The 20,488-nt window shown below is 39.4% G+C and overlaps 3 protein-coding genes across 4 annotated transcripts in view; all 3 read left to right on the top strand.

Moving 5' to 3' along the window:
* The window catches only part of RALGPS1 (Ral GEF with PH domain and SH3 binding motif 1), a 118,945-nt gene extending 117,789 nt beyond the window's left edge, over positions 1 to 1,156 (top strand). Inside the window, exon 24 of the mRNA XM_068657093.1 lies at positions 1,031 to 1,156. Coding sequence (XP_068513194.1) covers positions 1,031 to 1,156 — 126 coding nt within the window. The remainder of the gene's footprint in view (positions 1 to 1,030) is intronic.
* LOC137842727 (beta-1,4-galactosyltransferase galt-1-like) lies at positions 1,036 to 9,969 on the top strand. 2 transcript variants are annotated; one of them, XM_068657108.1, is made up of 2 exons: positions 1,036 to 1,174; positions 8,206 to 9,969. In XM_068657108.1, the coding sequence occupies exon 2, from the start codon at positions 8,267 to 8,269 to the stop codon at positions 9,581 to 9,583; it is 1,317 nt and encodes a 438-aa protein (XP_068513209.1). In that variant the 5' UTR covers positions 1,036 to 1,174; positions 8,206 to 8,266; the 3' UTR covers positions 9,584 to 9,969. The 2 variants fall into 2 exon arrangements, with proteins under 2 accessions (XP_068513209.1, XP_068513210.1); XM_068657109.1 differs by lacking the exon at positions 1,036 to 1,174 and adding an exon at positions 1,882 to 1,932.
* A 329-nt stretch (positions 9,970 to 10,298) lies between these two features.
* On the top strand, positions 10,299 to 20,440 carry LOC137842728 (beta-1,4-galactosyltransferase galt-1-like). The gene is made up of 2 exons (XM_068657110.1): positions 10,299 to 10,770; positions 18,258 to 20,440. The coding sequence occupies exon 2, from the start codon at positions 18,318 to 18,320 to the stop codon at positions 19,611 to 19,613; it is 1,296 nt and encodes a 431-aa protein (XP_068513211.1). The 5' UTR covers positions 10,299 to 10,770; positions 18,258 to 18,317; the 3' UTR covers positions 19,614 to 20,440.
* Positions 20,441 to 20,488: the final 48 nt, after the last annotated feature.

Here is a 20,488-nt window from a genome sequence, read left to right on the forward strand (position 1 = left end):
GAGACTAGTTATCAACTGCGCACAACCACATGACACAACCAACCTCAGTTCAAGAAGGGGCAGCAGTGGACATTTATTTCTGTTTGTTTTACTCTTAGATAGTGAAAGAAACAAAGAAATTCTCGAGCAGGTGAAAATTGCATAATTCTCCTGTTGATTTTTATATTTATTTTTTTTTTGGTGCTGGTGCATGAGGGTAGAGAAACAAATATGTGTAAATAGTATAATTCAACTGAAATCAAGCCTCTTCTGCGATTTCAGTTTTTCCCACTGTAAAAATGCTTGTATTTCCATGGAAATAAAATTTACTTAAAATGGAAATCGCAAGCACCACATTCCTATTAAGAGAAAGATTTTTTTCTCTCTCTCTAAGTAGATAACAAAGAAAGCTAATGCACTTTGCCCCGAAAGAATATTTTTTTTTCATGTTTCCCCATCCAGAGGACTCTTCCCACTGAAGATAACATTTATGTTAGCTACTAGCATAGCTCCAACAGCCAATCAAGTGTTGACTGAAGTTATATCCACCTACAATTTCAGACAGTCATGATACATTAAAATATGGTATGATTAAATACTGAGCTTTATTTTTTGGTCTAACAACCGGGCATATAATTGTTGTGCTTGATTTTTATGTCATTATAAAGTGCAAAAGACCATTCTTAACTAAGTTTACATGAAAGTTTTCTGAAAAATACAATGGATTATTTAAGATTGATCATTGAAACACACTAGGTTCCATTTAATCTAATGGAAAATATCCTGATCTAGATAAGAAGATCTACAAGAACAGATACGCAGGCACCATTATAGAGGAAAATGGTCATCTATCATTTTCCCAGTTAATACAACTGTTTGAGAGCCTGAGGTAGTATAAGCATCACCTGTCATTCAATTAAAGCAAAGTTGTTAATCTGAAAAAAAAAAAAAAAAAAGAAAAAAAAAGAAAAGAAAGAAAAAAAACCAGCAGAACAGAAAGCAAACTGATCTTCAGTACAGGAAGCTAACCAAGTCACGCGATTTCCCACAGATGGCCAGAAGTACTAGCGTAATTGCAGAGGAAGCAGATGTTGGGGGGACAAGCGGGTTTGCAAGGTCTCTCATTTCAATGCGCAAATCAGGCTGGGCTGAAGTACTGGAAAGCATGAAGTGCTAGACAAGGAGGCTAGAAACTGTGAGTAAGTACATTATCATTTGATTCCTCATATGTTCAGGAGGGCATAATTTTGCACATTCTGGTGAAGTGCCAAGACTGCACCTAACGACCATTGATTCCATTACAAATTATTTTCTCCTTATGTAACAAATGAAAAATATTGAGGTTTTGTCTAGCTATTCCAGGCAAAATGGGTTACAGTGTTTTAGAAAGCTCATCTAAAGCAGCTATACAAGCAAGGCTCTTACTGTTTTGATGGAAGAAGTTGTTTTTACTTTGTTGATACATCTTGCTGTAAAACGTCATCTTCTGGTTTCTGCTCTGTAACACAAGTAGTATTAATCTAAACAGGCAGAGATGGTCTAGACTTGCTAATGTACTTTAAAATTTCTCTTTTAGACAGGAGGGATATTTTTCATTTTCAGAGCACACAAATTATTTTTTTCAGTAACTAAAACAGACTGTAGTGATATCAGACAGTAAAATAGTGGTCGTTTTCTTGACATCAGAATGTCATCTGATATGAAGTGAGGCTTTGCCAACATATGCTCATTAAAAAAAAAAAGGGTGGGGGGGGGGTGGACACAATACCAAGCACAACAATAAGTATCGCTTAAGAAGCCTGCATGTAGAGTCTTTTTTCAGAATGACAGTGGCTACTCTTGTTCAAATATATTTGCTCTGACAACAGCTGAGAAGAATGTTTTTTTAATGATACTGTCCCAGCTAGAAAAAGAGAAACTACATTTTTAGCCACCTTGTTCAGTGGACACCAGGTAATGGTTTTAGCCTGTGGATTCCAAAAGAACTGGCACACAATTGAACACAAAATCATATTTCATATTTAGGAATTGATGCCATGTCTTTCTCAGAAAATTGTACCAACTAGTCTTCCTGAGAACAGGTCAAAATTAGACCAATATGATCAGGGTCAGGCGTCACTAGAAGTTTCCAGAAGCTAAACAAGTCTTTGACGGGAAAACAGTATGTTATTTAAATAAATTTTATATATATTTGTATGTGTCTCTATAGCTATTATAGACAACATATAAGAAAAGGGACTTACTTGTTTCTTTATGTTCCCTATATATATAGTTTTATTCACAGTCACTGTTCATGCCCTAGGTCTCTGTTTTCAAATACAAGTGCTATTTTACTTTATTTTTTTTTTTTTTTTTACAAATCAAGTGGATGATAATACTTCTGGCATGCTAAAACTACTAATTTGAGGTAGCAGACCAGCTGCTTCTGTTCCTCATAGGCCCGTTGTTTGTCTAAAAGTACACTACAGGGATGAATTTTAGTTTGCACTAATTTGGTAATATATGCATACAACATTTGTGAAAAGAAACTGTATTAAGTTTGTTTGCACATAGTTAAGAACAGACAAGATTGCTGTGCTTAGATGTGAGGTACAAGGTAACATGTAAGTGAACTTCCTGCTTAGTGTAATGTGCATGTAAAACTAAAATGGCGACTTCTGTGCCGGGGGGGGGGGCGCGGAGAGGATGTGCAGGAATTGCTCTTTTACATTGGCTAGAAAGGAAGCACAGGTAAACAAGTGTTTGCCCATAGTGGATTTTAACACTGGGGCTCTGTTGCAGGAAGAGACTATTAATATGTCTTCAATTTAAAAACAATGCCTTTTCCATGTAAATTTCCCAAGCCTGATTTAACAGGAAATTTTTAAGGCATAGACCCGCCTGGTGTAACACTAATGCCGTAAATCATCCCTCCAGAAGAGTAATTAAATTTATATCAGGGTCCTGTGATCTTCTCTACCTTTCTCAATCACATTATTGTTCTCCTGGATGGAAAGAAAAACCCATAAACTATTCTACTTTTAGAAATTAATTGAGGTTACTGTAGTAGTTACATATATTAAAGTTGCTGTTAAATGCATCTTGGTCCCATCTGTTGATTACAAGAGAACACTGACAGCTAAATCTTCCAGAGTGTTAAAAAAATATATATATTTTTAAGTTTATTTAAAAAACAAACAAACAAGCAAACAAACACCAAGAACAAGAACTTGGACTGACTCTTTTTCTGTGCTGTTGTCAACTTCTTTTTCTTTATTTATTTTCAATAATTTTTCTGTAACTATTTTTCAATTCCCCTTCTCAATTATGAAAAAGCTTCAATCTAAAATATTCCCTCTTAGTTTTCTAAGACAACATATTAGTAATTGTAAATGGTGTATAATCCAAAAATAAAAATAACAATAATTATCTGAAGAACTTTGGTGCAAGTTAATTAACAGCTGATTATGCTGATACAGATAGATCTCTTGGTCTGAATTATATGACAGCAGATGAGATATTTTCTGTAGAACCATGTGTTACCGTAAAAGTCAGTCAGTGAAACTGTCTAAGACTCAACTTGGAGCTTTAGAAAACAGGCATTCTTTAATTGAGGAGACAGACGCACAGGGGATCACTCTACCTAGTGTGCATGCTGAATTTTTCAGGTTACAGGGGTTATATGCAATCAGAATATATATATATTCATTAGGTTTTCAATAAATAATTAACATATTCATGATATTTCCTGTAAGCCACTAAAATACGTAAATATCCCTGACACATGCACATTTTTATCTACTGGTGGTCTTTCAGGGTCCTCTGGTCATCAGTAGTCTTCCTCACTATGTTTGCTGTTTGAACCCAGTTCTTCGGCATGCTTAGGCCATCTCCTTCTTTCTTATCTTTTTGTTTCAACTTAGGCATGCATACTAAGCGACATTATTTACACATCCAAGGACACATGCCTAACATGAGTTCCCCACCTATTCTTTTCAGACACCTCCTTCAGGCCCAAGCTATCTTACTCCCCACCCCTGTCCTTAGATACAATTCTGTATGGTCTTAAAAATAAGACTGACTAACTAGTGAGTAAGGTAGCATCAGGGATATGAAGTTTCTAGACTTCCTCCTATCTAACTAAATATAGTGAATGTTTGGCCTATCTGTTCATAAAACATTTCAGTTTTGGTTCTATCAGGGAGAGAACCATATGTCCTTCTGACTATGTATCAATCCACTCTTTTCTTTTGAGGGTTTGTAGTGAGCAAGCTGCAACTCTTAGCTTACTCTCTAACTAAACTCTCATATTAGTTTACTGTAAGCTCCGACAGAGGTTGGAGCAACAATTATAACATTGTATCATTATACAAGCCATTATATACAGCCATAACAAAAATGATTAACAAATGATTCCCATTTCCAAAATGATTGTCTTTTCCAGACCCTTAATTTTGAACAACAATTGAAGATAAATTGAACTAATACATATATAAAACTAAAAAAAAAAAAAAAATAGTGTAATTACTACAGCTAAAATTTTCTTCATCCATAACAGGGGAGTTTTAGGTTAGATGTTAGGAAGAATTTCTTTACTGAAAGGGTTGTTAGGCACTGGAACGGGCTGCCCAGGGAGGTGGTGGAGTCACCATCCCTGGAAGTCTTCAAAAGACGTTTAGATGTAGAACTTAGGGATATGGTTTAGTGGGTACTGTTAGTGTTAGGTTAGAGGTTGGACTCGATGATCTAGAGGTCTCTTCCAACCTAGAGATTCTGTGATTCTGTGAACTTTAAATCAGGCAACCAGGAAGTCATATAATTCCTCATTTCAAAAACTCCTAGAATCATAGAATATCTGAGTTGGAAGGGACCCAACAGGATCGTCAAATCCAACTTCTGGGTCCTCAAAGGACCACCCAGAATATCAGACCATGTGTCTAAGATGTGTCCAAATGCTTCTTAAACTCCAGCAGGCTCAATGCCGTGACCATTTCCTGGGGAACCTGTTCCAGTGCTTGACCACCCTCTCAGTGAAGAACTTTTTCCTGATAACCCAGTCTGAACCTGCACACAGCACTCAAAGTGAGGCCCCACTAGTGCCTAGCAGAGTGGGACAATCATTTCCCTTACAAGCTAGCAAAGCCACTTCTGATGCACCCCAAGATACAGTTGGCCCTCCTGGCCACGAAGGCACACTGCTGGCTCATGTTCAGCTTGTTGTTGATCAAAACCCCCAGATTCCTTTTTTCGGGGCTGCTCTCCAGCATCTTGTCCCCAAGTCTGTACTAGGGTTGCCCCTTTCCAGGTTCAGAATTCTGACACTTGCTTTCATTAAACTTCATATTATTGGTAACTGCCCAGCTCTAATTTGTCCACATCTCTCTGCAAAGAACTCACCACCCTCAATGGAGTCAACAGCTCCACCCAGTTTGGTATCATCCATGAAGCTGCTCGAAAAACCTTCAAGGCCTTCATCCAAATCATTTATAAAAACACTGAAGAAGACGGGTCTTAAAATGAAGCTCTGGGGAACCCCACTAGTGAGAGGTCTCCAGCCTGATGTAACCCTCAGTTACAAGAACCCTCTGGTCCTGACCCATCAGCCAATTGTTCACCCATCTTATTATGCTTTTTTCTAACTGTGTTCTGGTCATTTTTGTCCAGAAAGATACTGTGAGAGCCAGTATCGAAAGCTTTATGGAAATGCATAATCAACTCCATATAATGTATCATCCCAGTGAACCTTGTGTAAAATTTTGATCTGCTTCTAGATTTCATTCAAGTCTGTCGTCATTCTTCCAGTTTGATCCACATACACACAGCTGGCCTAACTAAGTCTTAAGAGTAAAATTCATTTTTTCTTTGCTACTAGACTAGGGCAGATCCCATCTAATACCTAACAGTCTGCTTATTTCAGTTGTTATCTTGGCTATAAAATGTGGAATTCTACCTGATGACGTTCCCAAAGGTATCCCAAATCTTGGAATTATTTCTTCTAACAAAGCTTTTACTACTTTGCTTGCCTTATTCAGGCCAACCTGTATATATGTCCACGAGGACTAACAAATACTTTAGGCGCCTCTCCCCCCCCCCACCCTTTTCTTGTCAATTTGGTAAAGTCTATTTGTTGATACTCTCCAGGTACCTGCCCTCAGTAGTTCTTTTGAGTTCTTTTGAGAGTTGAGTTCTTTTTTTTTTTTTGTATCCTTCCAAATTGAATTTTATTCTGTGTTTGGATTATTCCTACAACATATTTCACACCTCTTGGTGACTGGCCTCAATAGTCTCTACCGTATTCCTGCTAATAGCTGATATCTGTAAATGCTTTAACAAATTTTCTGTTCCCCAGTGCAAAGAATTATGCTCTTTCTTCACTAGATTATAGGGAAATAAGGGGAAAGGGTACTACTACTAGACGTGAGGGTGTAACTGCACATCCATTCTCCCATTTTTCCACTTTTAATGTTTCAGTTAATCTTAAATCTTGCTTATTGTAAATAGGGTTCTTTTGAAGAGTTTTTCCTCTGGCACTATAGCTAGTACTTCTTTTTCCATGCCTTTTTCTGCAGCCCATTCTGTGGCTAAATCAGACAGCTTATTTCCTCTTTCTTGGGTGATTCACCCCAATTGGTGAGCTTTACAATGCATAATAGCTACAGCAAGAGGAATTTGTATACTTGCAAGCAAACTAAAAATCTCTTCCTTATGCTTTATTTCTGTCCCTTTTGTAGACAGTGGTCCTCTCCCTTTCTAAATGGCTCCATGTACATGGACTATTCCAAAGGCATATTTTGAGTTAGTCCAGATGTTTATGCATTTGCCTTTGCTTAACTGCAAAGCTTGAGTGAGGGCAATGAATTTGGACTTCTGGGCTGATGTGCTGGTAGGTAGTGTTTGAGCTTCCACTACCATCTCAACAGTAGTGACTGCATATCCAGCCTTCATAAAACTGATACAATTCCAAATCTGTGTCTTGCAAAAGAGTATACTTCAGGTTGGGTCTGCTTGAATAGACCTCCTCCTGTAAGCAATCATGCTCAGGTTTACTTTCTTCATGCTGAGGTGAGAGAAACGTAGCAGGGTTGACCACAGCTGTTGTCTTTAGGGTCACATAATCTGGTTCTATCAGTAACGCCTGAAACTTTAAAGTTCTGCTAGGGGAGAGCCAATGTCTACCCTTCTGATCCAATACTGTAGTTACCACGTGTGGAACATAAACAGGTATTTTCTGTCCCATGGTGAGCTTCCAGGCCTCTTATATTAACAATACTATAGCAGCCACTGTGTTTAAGCATTCAGGCCATCACTGACATACTAGGTCCAGTTGCTTGGAAAAGTATGACACAGCTTGCTTATATTCCCCCAAGTGCTGAGTAAAGACTCTGAGAGCTACAGCCTGCCTTTCATATGTGACGAATTTGAAGGTGTTTTCTAAAATTAGGTAGTCCTGAAGCTGGGGCTTTCATCCAGGCTCTTTTAAGCTGATTCTGTGTTTCATTGGTCCAATGAAGGGAGCCCTCGGATAACTTCAACAATTCATTCCACTATTCCCACTATTCATTTCTATTCCCAAGAAAGCTTCTAATTCATGAACACTTTGAGGTTCTGAGCATTGGCAAATAGTTTCCTTCCTGGCATTACTTAACTGTCTCTGTCCCTTTAAGATTTCAAAACCTAAATATGTTACAATTTCTTGCGCAATTTGAGCCTTCTCCTCTGACACTGGATACCCACTGAGTGCAAAAAAATTTAATAGGCTAATTGTCAGTTCCAGACATTCTTCCTGGAAGTTGCCAGCTAGCAGTATATTGTTAATATATTGTGGTATCATTATATGTGTTTTAAAATAATTCTTACTTTTTTATATTATTATTTTATTTTTTTTACCAATAAATAAATAAACAAAAAGAACAGTTGAACAATATCTTGATTTGCAAATTACACCAGGCAGCAGTGCTTTCATTAAGTTCTTCAAAGCTAGAACTCTGAAGAATAGAGATGTAACTAAAGTGACAATTTTGTAAGCAATTTGAAAACTGTTCAACTGTAGAGTTAAATAAAATGAAGCTTGCTTCATTATTCAAAATGCCAAGACTATATGAAAGGTCTTAATATTAAGTTTAAAGTATCAGAAGTATAGCTACTGTCTGTAAGAGAATACAGCTCAGTGCAAAACATATCTTGTTTATTTTTATTTTATTTTATTCTGGCAAGTCACTGAAAGTTTTTTTTTTTTTTCTTTTTTAGAGAAAGTAAATAGAACACTGTGTGTAAAGGTGTGTTAATTTCCAAACTGTGAAGCTCAGCAATGATACACAGTGGAAAAAAACATATTTGTACTATTGTGTGTGTTCTTATTTTTGGAATTATTTTCATCTACTCCTGGAAAAGTCATCAGCTACAAAATAATATATCCAGGAAAATCTTCCCACCAGCAAAAGCTGTCACTCCAGGAGGTCAGCTCTGTAGGGGAAAACCTGCCAAAAATACAATAACGCCATTAGAAGATAACAGAACTTTTATTATATCCCCATACTTTGATGACAGAGAAGGCAAAGTCACTCGCGTGATTGGGATTGTTCACCATGAAGATGTAAAAGAACTTTACTGCTGGTTTTGCTGCCAGCCCCATAGTGAAATACAAGTGACCAGCTCAGAGATCGATGTTCACTCAGATAGATTTGGATTCCCTTATGGTGCAGCAGATATAGTTTGTGTGGAACCTGAAAACTGCAATCCAACACATGTATCAATTCATCAGTCTCCGCATGGAAATATTGACCAGCTACCAAGGTTTGAAATTAAAAACCGCAAGGCTGAGACCTTCTCTGTTGACTTCACTGTATGCATCTCTGCCATGTTTGGAAATTACAACAATGTCTTACAGTTTATACAAAGTATGGAAATGTACAAGATTCTTGGGGTACAGAAAGTTGTAGTCTATAAGAACAGCTGCAGCCAGCTGATGGAGAAAGTCTTGAAGTTTTATATGAAAGAAGGAACTGTGGAGATCGTTCCTTGGCCAATAAACTCATATCTCAAGGTGTCCTCTAAATGGCACTTTTCTATGGATGCAAAAGACATCGGCTACTATGGACAAATCACAGCTCTAAATGACTGTATATACCGTAACATGCAGAGGAGCAGGTTTGTGGTTCTTAATGATGCTGATGAAATAATTCTTCCCCTTAAGCACCCAGACTGGAAAACGATGATGAGCAGTCTTCAGGAGCAAAATCCAGGGACTGGCATTTTTCTCTTTGAGAACCATATCTTCCCAGAAACCATATCGACTCCTGTGTTCAACGTTTCATCTTGGAATACCGTGCCAGGTGTTAACATACTACAGCATGTGCACAGAGAACCTGACAGGAAGGAGGTTTTTAATCCCAAAAAAATGATAATTGATCCAAGAAGGGTGATTCAGACTTCCGTCCACTCTGTCCTACGTGCTTATGGGACCAGTGTGAATGTTCCAATGGATGTGGCCCTCATTTATCACTGTCGGGTACCCCTTCAAGGGAACCTTCCTAAAGAATCCCTCATCAGGGATACGTCACTGTGGAAATATAACTCATCATTAATCATGAATGTTAACAAAGTGCTACGTCAAGCAGTACTGTAAGCTCAAAAGTGAAACTTTGTCTGTAAGGAGGAAAAGTGGAGAGTTGTCTGTGTGTCAGGGAGGCACTGGATATCATTCAGAGATCACATTAAAAATCTCTTGCACCTGAAGATTACATCCTGTAATCTTTGTACAATCTTTGGGAGAACAGCCCTTTTATGTACCATCCAAACGTAAATGCATTTTAGCTGTGAAATGAAGCAAGGTATCCAGGGAAGCAATTTTCAAAACTGCTTAAAATGTTTTTGATTCAAGAAGGGTGATTTTTTTAATTGTTTGGCTTTTTGAAAGTACAATGACTTGCTTGTCTTTCTGTTTCATGCATGTTAATTATATGATCTGTCAGTTAAATTTGAAGTAGAGCTCTGATCCCACTCCAACAAGGTGTAACACTGTTGTGGTCTCTCGTTTGCAGTTGCGCTCTCTTTGATGTTCATTCCCGGGATGCTGGTGTGGGAGCATGTCCCGGTGCACGGCATCTGGACCAGGGCAGACTGCGCTGCGGGGACGGGCCTGGCGCGGGATGGGCAAGCCCTGTTCGGCCCGGCACTTCTCCAGACGATTGGGCAGACCGGCGGCCCCGTTTTGCTCCCGGGACCGGTGCTGGCCGAGACACGGCCCCGCCCGTGTCAGCGTCCTGGGACTGGCCTCCGCGTAACCCAGGCTTGCAGGGAGCCACCCCGATGAATGCCCCGGCGAACCTCCGGAGGTGAGGGGAACGAAGGCATTTCGCCAGGACCGGCCAGAGGCACAAGCGGTGCGGCGCTCGCCGCAGTGATCTGGCCGGCTGCCTGGAGCCCTGCTCCGCTGGAGCGGCTGCCCGGTGGCCCTCGCGGCCCGCCGATACCGGCGCCGTGCGCGGCGCCCCGCGTGTGGCTGCGCCAGAGCGGGCCGGCGCCCCGCGACCCCAGCCCCGCGCGAGCGGTGCTGTGGAGTGCGGAGTCTGCTCCACGCTGGTCGGCGGGGGTGGGGGCGCAATAACGGGAGCGAGCGCGGCAGGGGCCCTGCCGGTGGCTCGTCTAGTGCCGCAGCCGCTCACGGGGCGTCCCGCGGGGCGGGGGCGAGCCGCGCCGCTCGCTGCCCCGCCCGCAGCTGCCGCACCTTCCCAGGTGGGAGGTGACGGGGCTAGACGACCCCGCCTTTCCTGGGGCTGCGGAGACGGAGGCTCTGGCGTAGCCGCCACGGAGGTAATCGCTGCTGGTTTCGGTGTCGCGAGTTTGGGGGGAGGAAGGGGGACAGAGCTCCGCTAGCGCCGGCGCTCCGCCGTGGTTCAGCTTCGCGCCGTGCTGCGTTTACAGTCGTGCCGGCAGCGACGCTCCGGCGTCAGCCTGCGCTAGGAAAGGAGAACCTACGGGACGAGGACCGGAGGCAGCAGGGAGAGGGGCGTGTTGCTGTCGGATATTTGGTAAACTGCTGGGCACAGTGAGGGTGTCAGGCTGCAGCGCCCGCTTGGGATCCTGTAACTGGCATCACTTGCAAAAGAGACTCGCCATGCTCAGGATTTTTATTTCCACCCACAAAAGAGCAAGTAAGATATCGGTCAGCTATAACATCATTTTGGGGTACTGATGTTGGCCTCTGGATGGTAAGTTTGAGGTGTTTATTAATTGTAAAACACAATTTTTGAAGTCTCTATCTGAATGCACTACAAGCATGGGAGTTTAATTTTAGATTTAAAAAATGCATAACTTCTTGAAGGAATGGTTTCAGTGTGTGTTGTGGGTTAACCCTGCGTATTGGGTTTACATGGCAGGGGCTTTGGGGGTGGTGTTGGTGGAGAGGTCTACAAGGGTGGCCTCTCTGAGCAGAGTCCAGAAGCTGCCCCATGTCAGATAAGAGCCAGCTCCAGTTGGCATCAAAAGAGACCCATCGCTGGCCTGAGCTGAGCCAGTGAGCAATGCTGGTTGTGTCTCTGTGAGAGTGTATTTAAGAAAGGGAAAAACAAACAACAAAAAAACTGCCGCACAACAGCAGCTGTCAGAGAGGAGTGAGAAACAGCCCTGCATACACCAACATAAGTGAAAAAGGAGGGCAAGGGCTACTCCAGGCTCCACAGCAGAACTTCCCCTGCAGCCTGTGGAGAGGACCATGGTGGAGCAGATTGTCCCCTGGCAGCCCATGGAGGAGCCCAAGGTGGAGCTGGTGAATATGTCCTGAAGGAGGCTGTGGCCCACAGAGAGCACCTGCCAAAGCAGATTCCAGGCTGGACCTGTAGCCTGTGGAGAGGAGTCGACGCAGTAGCAGGTGATCTGGCAGGAGCTGCCACTCCTGCAGAATCCCTGTTGCAGCAGTTTGCTCCTGAAAAATGGATCCTATGGTACAGACCCATATAGGACAGTTCTTGAAGCATCTGTCTGTGGGAATCCCATGTAGGATTAGTTCAGGAAGGATGGCATCCTATGGCAGGGACCCCATGCTGGAGCAGAGGGGATGTGTTGTGGACTGACTGTAGCCCCAGTTCCCTGGTCCCCTGTACCACTTGAGGGGAGGACATAGAAGAGGGTGGATGGGGGGGGAAATGGTTTTAGTTTGCTTTTAGTTTCTCACTGTTCTGGTCTGGTAGTGATAGGCAATAAATTATATTAATCTCCCTATGCCAAGTTTATTTTGCCTGTGACAATAATGGGTGAGGGACCTTCCTGTCCTTATCTCAACCCTTGAGCCTCTTCCATCATATTTTTTCACCCTTTTTCTTTGAGGAGGGGGAGTGAGAGAGTGGCTGTGGTGGAGTTCAGCTGTCCAACAGGGTAAAACCACCACAACCTGGTAGGCAGCAGAGCCCCACACAGCCACTTCTTACTCATCCCACCACCCCCAGTAGGATGGGGAAATGAAGCAGAAGGGCAAAAATGAGAAAACACGTGGGCTGCATTAAAGACAGTTTAATGGATATTGCAAAGCTGCATGAACAAGCAATACAAAACAAGGAATTCATTCACTACTTTCCATCAGCAGACAGGTGTTCAGCCATTTCTGGAAAAGAAGGGCCTCTTTACACCTAACAGTTGAGAAGATGAATACCATAACCCTAAGTGTTCTCCCCCTCCTTTCCTCTAGATTCTTCCTTTTGTTGGTTTGGTTCAGCTCTCTCATCTGTGTCCACTCCAAGCTTCTTGTGTACCCTCAGACTACTCACAGGGACCCAATGTGTGAAGCAGAAAAAGCCTTGACCCTGTGTAAGCACTGTTCAGCAGTAGCTAAAACATTGTGTATTATTAACACTGTTTTGGTCACAAATAGCACCATATGAGATGCAAATAAGAAAATTAACTCCCTTCCAGCCAAAACCAATACAGTGATAAAAACAATAAGTTGAAATAACACTCTTTAAATACTGTCATGCAACTTTTATTTTACCTGACCTATTTCTGTTCAAAGGATACAAAGTCTAATTGTTTACAATGGGTTTATGGGTGTATGGCAGATTTTTTGTGTGTGTACAGGGACATGTGTGCTTGACAAGTCTCATGGCTCAAACTAAGTTAATGGAATTACTCTCTGGTTCACCTTCATTGCTTTTAAAATAGAAATTGCCAGTTTAATTCTTCAAGAGCAATATTCTAGCAACAGTGAAATAATACTGTCCTCAGTTTAACCCTTAAAAAATTATTCTTCTGACTTTGGATCATGTAAGATCATGGAATGCCAGAACTCTGGCATTTGAAAGAGAAGAAGCTGAACTATCAAAAGTTTAGTGACAGAATCCAGATTAAGACGGCAAAATTATTGTTAGTCTTTGGAATTTTTATTTAAGCACTGTTGGTATGTGTGGTTGCTTTTGGCAAAGCCATAAAGCAAAGAAGAGGGAATAAATTTTATGAAAAACAATAAATTAATAAGGCTATCCATTAATAGTAGCTTGCTTTCAGTTAAACCCCAAAGAAGCCAAGTTTTAGGCTGTGTAGTGTTCCTCTACTTCTGATGCTAATACTGTTTATTAGTGACTGAAATTTTGTAATCACATCTGTCAGCTGACCCCTGAAATAGATTTATTTTGCCACCCTCCACCTCTGCCCCACCCCATTTTGAGAGGTAGAAGAGTAAGGTGAGAATTTTAAAAACAAACAAAAAACCAACCACCCTTAATATAGATGTCTTTATGAAGATACTGAAATGAGCAGGATAAAAGATCTTCACCTGTCTCAATACAAAGAAAATAAATTAAGGAGGAAAGACACAACACAGGGAAGATGTGGGTGAGATTAATAATGATCTGTGAAGGGCTGTTGAACTAAATTAGCTCTTTGTTCCACATATTAGTAAGGATAATGCTAATTGTGGAGACTTCAGGAAAATAAGGTCTGAAAATAGGAGTTGTACTGCAAAGGTAAAAACAACACTCCATTTAGAGGCCAGTATTGAATAATTTCCATTACAAAATTCTAAGATAGACAAGTTACTGAAGAACCAGTGACAGGTGTTTAATAAATATGTTGTGATCATATTGGTACAATGTGGCAAAGAAAGCACAAGTAGTTCCCTTTTTTAGGAAGGAAAAAAAAAAAAGACTATTTAAGTGTGTGGAAGTTTCTAAGTGCAATCTTATCACACACAGGGTTTTAGAGCATTTTTATTTTTATTATTTTATTTTTATCTTTATTTTTTTTGAGGACTGTAAGTAAAGAGATAAAGAGAAATGTAATTAATTTAGTCAGCTGGGATAGACGCTCTTTATTACAACTTTGCAGCAGAAGAAAGCATGTTGTGTAACTGCAGTTGGCTGGAAAACTGAGTCATGACAAGCTCAGATGTATCAGTCCAATGTGATGTGTGTGCAAAAAAAAAAAAGTAGTCTTAGCACATATTAAGAAAGAATATATCCAGTATGTGAGGGCTTGCAACTCTCATTTACAAATGTATTTCTGATCACCTGTGCTAGAGAGGAACTGAAACTGGACCAACTGTGCAAAAGCAACTGATCAGGGAAGAATGCTTCTTATAAGAAGAAACTAGAACATCCTGCCTTATTTAATGAAAAAAGTGTTAAAAGTGAAGATTAGGAGGGGATATGACTGCAGTCCATAAATGTAGGGAGGAAGAAAGGCTTTTTGCTCTTAATGGGAATACTGAAAAAGAACAATCTAGTGTGAAGTAGTCATTGATACCATTAGCTTAATTTAGTATTAAAGCAAATCTGTATGATTTGTATCATATTCTACTTGAATACTAATTGGAATTAAAGTAAAAAAAATGAATTAATTATTATTATTAAAAGAAAACAAGCTCTTTAAAATACTCTGGATACATATTTTTGAAGTTAAAATTTACCATGTACTCTCAGTAGTGAGAGAATATAAAAAATGCACATTTCCTCATTAATCTGACTTCATGTATTTCCTGACTAGATTTCTGTTCTATTAATCTCAGGAGGTAAAAATTCATGAGTCACATATCAGGAAAACTGTGAATTTAACTCCTAAATATTTATTTTCTTTAAGATGCAGTTCTCTGGTGTGTCTTGACTTTTGTATTTTGCTCTTTGTGTCTGCTTCTAGAAACTGCTGTTGTTTCAGATCTCTCTCACACTTTGTCATCTGAATCTGTTTTTGCCTATCTTAATTAAGCCTATAGTACTTTACTGAAAAAAATGTACATTACTGAAAAAAAATCAAACAAAACCAATTATAGAGTATATTTTTAAAGCTCTCTTTAAATATGCATGCGAACCACAGATATATCAACATGCATGATTAATTTCCATAAGAAAACCAATTGGCTTTAAAATACCTATGTGCCTAGGTTTGATTTGCTTGGACAACTCCATATTCAAGTTTGTAACGTAAAATAAGTTCTTGGGAAGCAACTGTATGCTTTGCTCAAGAGAAGGAAAACTTGTTTTTCTGGTAGGTGTGGCCACTATTATGCACATTAAAGAACACTAGTCATTTGAAGTAGAATGTGTTGGCATGTGTCTTAGGTATTGTACCAACTTTTTCTTCTCCTCAGTATTGTTCTGTATAGAACATTTCTTGCAGATTATCTTAAGAAAAAAAGTGCTTTTATCTGATTAGAATAAACAATTAGTAGATACATTTTAGCAAAAAAAAAATCAGTTGTTGAGCAGAACAAAACTTCACTCAGGTGTCTGCTTTAAAAGGTACTTTTTCTTTCAGATGTTCACTATTCAAAACAAAATTGAAACGATAACTTTTTGTTGTCCGTTTATAGCCAGCAAAAGAAGAAGAAATAACAGGTAATAAACGGCTTCTATACTTTTAATGATGATATGTTGGGATATTTCCTTATTAAAAACTAATTAGCCTATAAGAGTGAACAATATTTTAAGAAATAAATAAGATTGACAGAAAGACAAACTGTGTTGTAAGGCTGCTAAAACATATAACAGTTTGGGAATAAGAACACTAAATGCTTCAGGGAAATTTCTTGGCTGTTTTCAAAATGTTTGATAAAGAGACACATCAAATTTGAGTTTTTCTCAATCACAAATCTTCATCACTGAATTGCATAACTGTAGCAGGCTCTTAATCATGTATTTAATTGCAGTTCTGCTCTAAATTATAAGGACTTCCGTGGGGGATTCTCCACCTCATATTCAGAACAGAGTCAGTATTGTCAGTATGGTCTGCTGCTGCTGTTCTGCTTTCTGAGTAGTGAAAGGCAGTGAGCTTTTTGATGCCCTGTGACAGTTCTGCTCTGCAAAGAAGTTTCTTGATAGCTATAAAAGTATAATATAAAAAATACCAGCCTTGGCAAATTGGGCACTTTAAGGTTTTTATTGTGAATACATCTCTCCTGTGCTTTTTGAGGAAAGGACAATTGGGAAAATTCTGCACACAATTCTGAAGGCTTGGGCAATTATTTTTTTCCTTGGAGACACAGAAGCTAGATTGCTATACTAAGAAGCTAGATTTTTATTATTATTATTATTTATTTTTTCCCCCTCTGTCTAGAAAGCACTGTCTTTAAGCAGAAAAACAGACCATAGGGGAATTTTTCAAGCCAAACAGTAAAGTTGCTAGAGCATTTAGGGACTTCCAAAGCTGTGAAGTTGCTGAGTGTGGTAACTGGATCAAAACTATGAATTTATGTGTTTAGGTACTTTCTAGTTCTCTTTTTTGCATTTCTTTAAACATGCTAGTATTTTGTTCCATCATAAAATAATATTGAACTAGATGCTCTCAAAATAGATCTAGGCAATATGTGAAATGTGAAAAAAAAAGTGTGAAATAATAGGTGTAATTATTATTTTACAATAGACTGAGTAATATGCTATGGAAAAAGTATTGTTAGAGATCTAGCACTTTCAGAAGATGCCAGATCCCTCCAAAAATGCAAGTGATTTTTATTACGATCCTTGAGAAGAAAATGGAAGGATAAGAAGTAGGAGAGTCTTCTAATATCTACTAAACCTATGGCATTGGTACTTATTTTTTCTATAAATAATACACATGGAAATCTGTCTCATTTATTTGTTTGTTTGTTTATGAACAGCTAGCTTTTTGCAGTAATAACTGGGCCTGTAGATACATTTTCTTCGTCTTATGCAATAGGATTGGTTTATTCTATCTTGGCATTTTATCCCACTCTTCTTGCTGGAATTCAGGGATATTTTTTTTCTACCAGTCTAGTTTTCTGGCCTAACATTAATATGATTAATCTGTGTCATGCTTCTTCGAAGAATCATTGCAGCACAAGCAGGCCTTTGAAGAGACTTGCCGTCACCTTACTATTTGTGGATCACATCTGGATGGCTAAAGGTAAATTTATAAGGAAAAATGTAATTTTAGCTCCATTTGCAGAAATTACTGATTGAGAGTGCCATGGGCTGCCAGTCATATGTTAACACTTGCTCACAGTAGAGTGCTGCAAGAGACTTTGGCCAGCTAGATGCTCAGAGATGCATCTGTCCCTGTAGCAGCAGAAGATCAAGAGCTGACCCCTCCCCAGCCATGCTAGGAGCAGTACCAGCATTAATGCAGTGTCAGAAGACACAGATCTCTGGTAATAGTAATAATATGAGGCAGCCTTCCCTGCAAGCTCTGCCTTGTGCAGTGCTAAGTAGTGTAGAGCTGGTAACTGAGAAGCTAAGATTTTTTTCACCCCCCAGCTATACATTTGCTTGTCTTCTGATAAATTGTACAAACTGACCTTCCTCTGTATGTATTGCCTCATTTGTGGTGAAACACAAGTTAGGGAATTTACACATTATAGACTATATATGGACCATCATGTGTAATAATCCCTGATTGATATATTTATTCTCTGATCAATTCTGCATATATTTCATTTATATGTCTGCCCCTTACTTTGTGAGAAGGCCAACTGTGTTCAGTTCGTGTGTCATCTGCATGTATACTACGTAGATTTTTTTTTTTGCTTTAAAAATTATGTACTATTTAATGTTCTAAAAATATTCTTTATGAAAAAATAATGCATAATGGCTCCCTGTTCTCCTATATATACACCTCTATCATATTTTTTCACATCTGGTACCCAAAGAACCCTGCATTAACAAAAATTATTCCAAACATCTGAAATATAGGTGCATTCAGAGTGTCACAGACAGTACCAGCCATTCATTTAAAGTTTTTTTTTTGTTTTTTCTTCTGCACAGTGACAGAGATTTGTCCCCCTCCCCAGTATTGTTTCCAAAATTCTTCAGCAATGAACATGAGTCAATATTATCTTATTCTAAATATTTTCTTTCCTGCAGATACAGCAGCATAAACTGCAAGGACAAAGAAATTTGCATCTACATTTAGATACATTCAAAATGTTTTGTGGTGGGAAAAAATCATACTTTGCTGCCACTGTGTGCATTATTACTCTAACTTCAATGGTCACATTTTCATATATTAGATTACAGAGACTTGCTCACCTGCCAAAAATAATACAGGAAGGTAGAAGATGTAGAGGGGAAATTGCAAATAAAACAATAACGCCATTAAAGGATAACAGAACTTTTATTATATCCCCATACTTTGATGACAGAGAAGGCAAAGTCACTCGCGTGATTGGGATTGTTCACCATGAAGATGTAAAAGAACTTTACTGCTGGTTTTGCTGCCAGCCCCATGGAAAGATATATGTATCAAAAGCAAAAATTGATGTTCACTCAGATAGATTTGGATTCCCTTATGGTGCAGCAGATATAGTTTGTGTGGAACCTGAAAACTGCGATCCAACACATGTATCAATTCATCAGTCTCCGCATGGAAATATTGACCAGCTACCAAGGTTTGAAATTAAAAACCGCAAGGCTGAGACCTTCTCTGTTGACTTCACTGTATGCATCTCTGCCATGTTTGGAAATTACAACAATGTCTTACAGTTTATACAAAGTATGGAAATGTACAAGATTCTTGGGGTACAGAAAGTTGTAGTCTATAAGAACAGCTGCAGCCAGCTGATGGAGAAAGTCTTGAAGTTTTATATGAAAGAAGGAACTGTGGAGATCATTCCTTGGCCAATAAACTCATACCTCAAGGTGTCCTCTAAATGGCACTTCATGCAGGATGGAACACACATCGGCTACTATGGACAAATCACAGCTCTAAATGACTGTATATACCGTAACATGCAGAGGAGCAGGTTTGTGGTTCTTAATGATGCTGATGAAATAATTCTTCCCCTTAAGCACCCAGACTGGAAAACGATGATGAGCAGTCTTCAGGAGCAAAATCCAGGGACTGGCATTTTTCTCTTTGAGAACCATATCTTCCCAGAAACCATATCGACTCCTGTGTTCAACGTTTCGTCTTGGAATACCGTGCCAGGTGTTAACATACTACAGCATGTGCACAGAGAACCTGACAGGAAGGAGGTGATCAATCCCAAAAAAATGATAATTGATCCAAGAAGGGTGATTCAGACTTCCGTCCACTCTGTCCTACGTGCTTATGGGACCAGTGTGAATGTTCCAATGGATGTGGCCCTCATTTATCACTGTCGGGTACCCCTTCAAGGGAACCTTCCTAAAGAATCCCTCATCAGGGATACGTCACTGTGGAAATATAACTCATCATTAATCATGAATGTTAACAAAGTGCTACGTCAAGCAGTACTGTAAGCTCAAAAGCGAAACTTTGTCTGTAAGGAGGAAAAGTGGAGAGTTGTCTGTGTGTCAGGGAGGCACTGGATATCATTCAGAGATCACATTAAAAATCTCTTGCACCTGAAGATTACATCCTGTAATCTTTGTACAGTCTTTGGGAGAACAGCCCTTTTATGTACCATCCAAACGTAAATGCATTTTAGCTGTGAAATGAGATATGGTACCTTGTAAAAATTGGCTGAGTGCTGATAAAGAGTTGGGTTCCTCAGATGAAGTCTGTGCTGCAACCTTCTTAGATGGAAGAGCTGAGGCGTAGTGAGATGACTGCTTTTACCTGTCCCTAACTATAAAAGGATATTATTAAATGCATAGGAAATGAACATGCAGAAATTAGAATAAATACTGATTTCCAGCTTTCTTTTTCTTTTGTCACCTTCCTATATGTGTTACCATGTACAAGAAACCTGCCTGAAGAATGAATGGATGTTTGGCTCTTTGTATCTCTGAAGAACTGGGTGGATTAAAAAAATACATCTGTATTTAGCAATGCTTATTAAGTAATAGCATGGGACAACATCTGCCAGATGAATAGCTACATTGAAATTAACACTGCAGTTCATTAAAAATCTCAGACAGGATGAGAAAACATATCAGCTACAGCACTAGAATTGTCACCTATTAAATGAGTCGCTTTTTAAGGGAAACAGGAACTTTTAGCAAAACCATAAGCCATTTAATGATTGCAAGGATCAATACAGATGGTATTACCTCTTCTGGAAAAAAATATGAGTTTGCTTTAAACTAAAAAGAATAAAATAGTCTCTCTCAACTGATTTAAATAATGTTATGATCCATTTGCATTTTTTTTTACCTACGTACAAAAGAAGTAA

The sequence above is a fragment of the Anas acuta genome, chromosome 20 (assembly GCF_963932015.1).
Source record: "Anas acuta chromosome 20, bAnaAcu1.1, whole genome shotgun sequence".
NCBI lineage: Eukaryota > Metazoa > Chordata > Aves > Anseriformes > Anatidae > Anas > Anas acuta.

Bases quoted from the DNA above. Each gene is read 5' to 3' on its own strand.
- LOC137842727 (XM_068657108.1), top strand. From the start codon at position 8,267: ATGATACACAGTGGAAAAAAACATATTTGTACTATTGTGTGTGTTCTT.
- LOC137842728 (XM_068657110.1), top strand. From the start codon at position 18,318: ATGTTTTGTGGTGGGAAAAAATCATACTTTGCTGCCACTGTGTGCATT.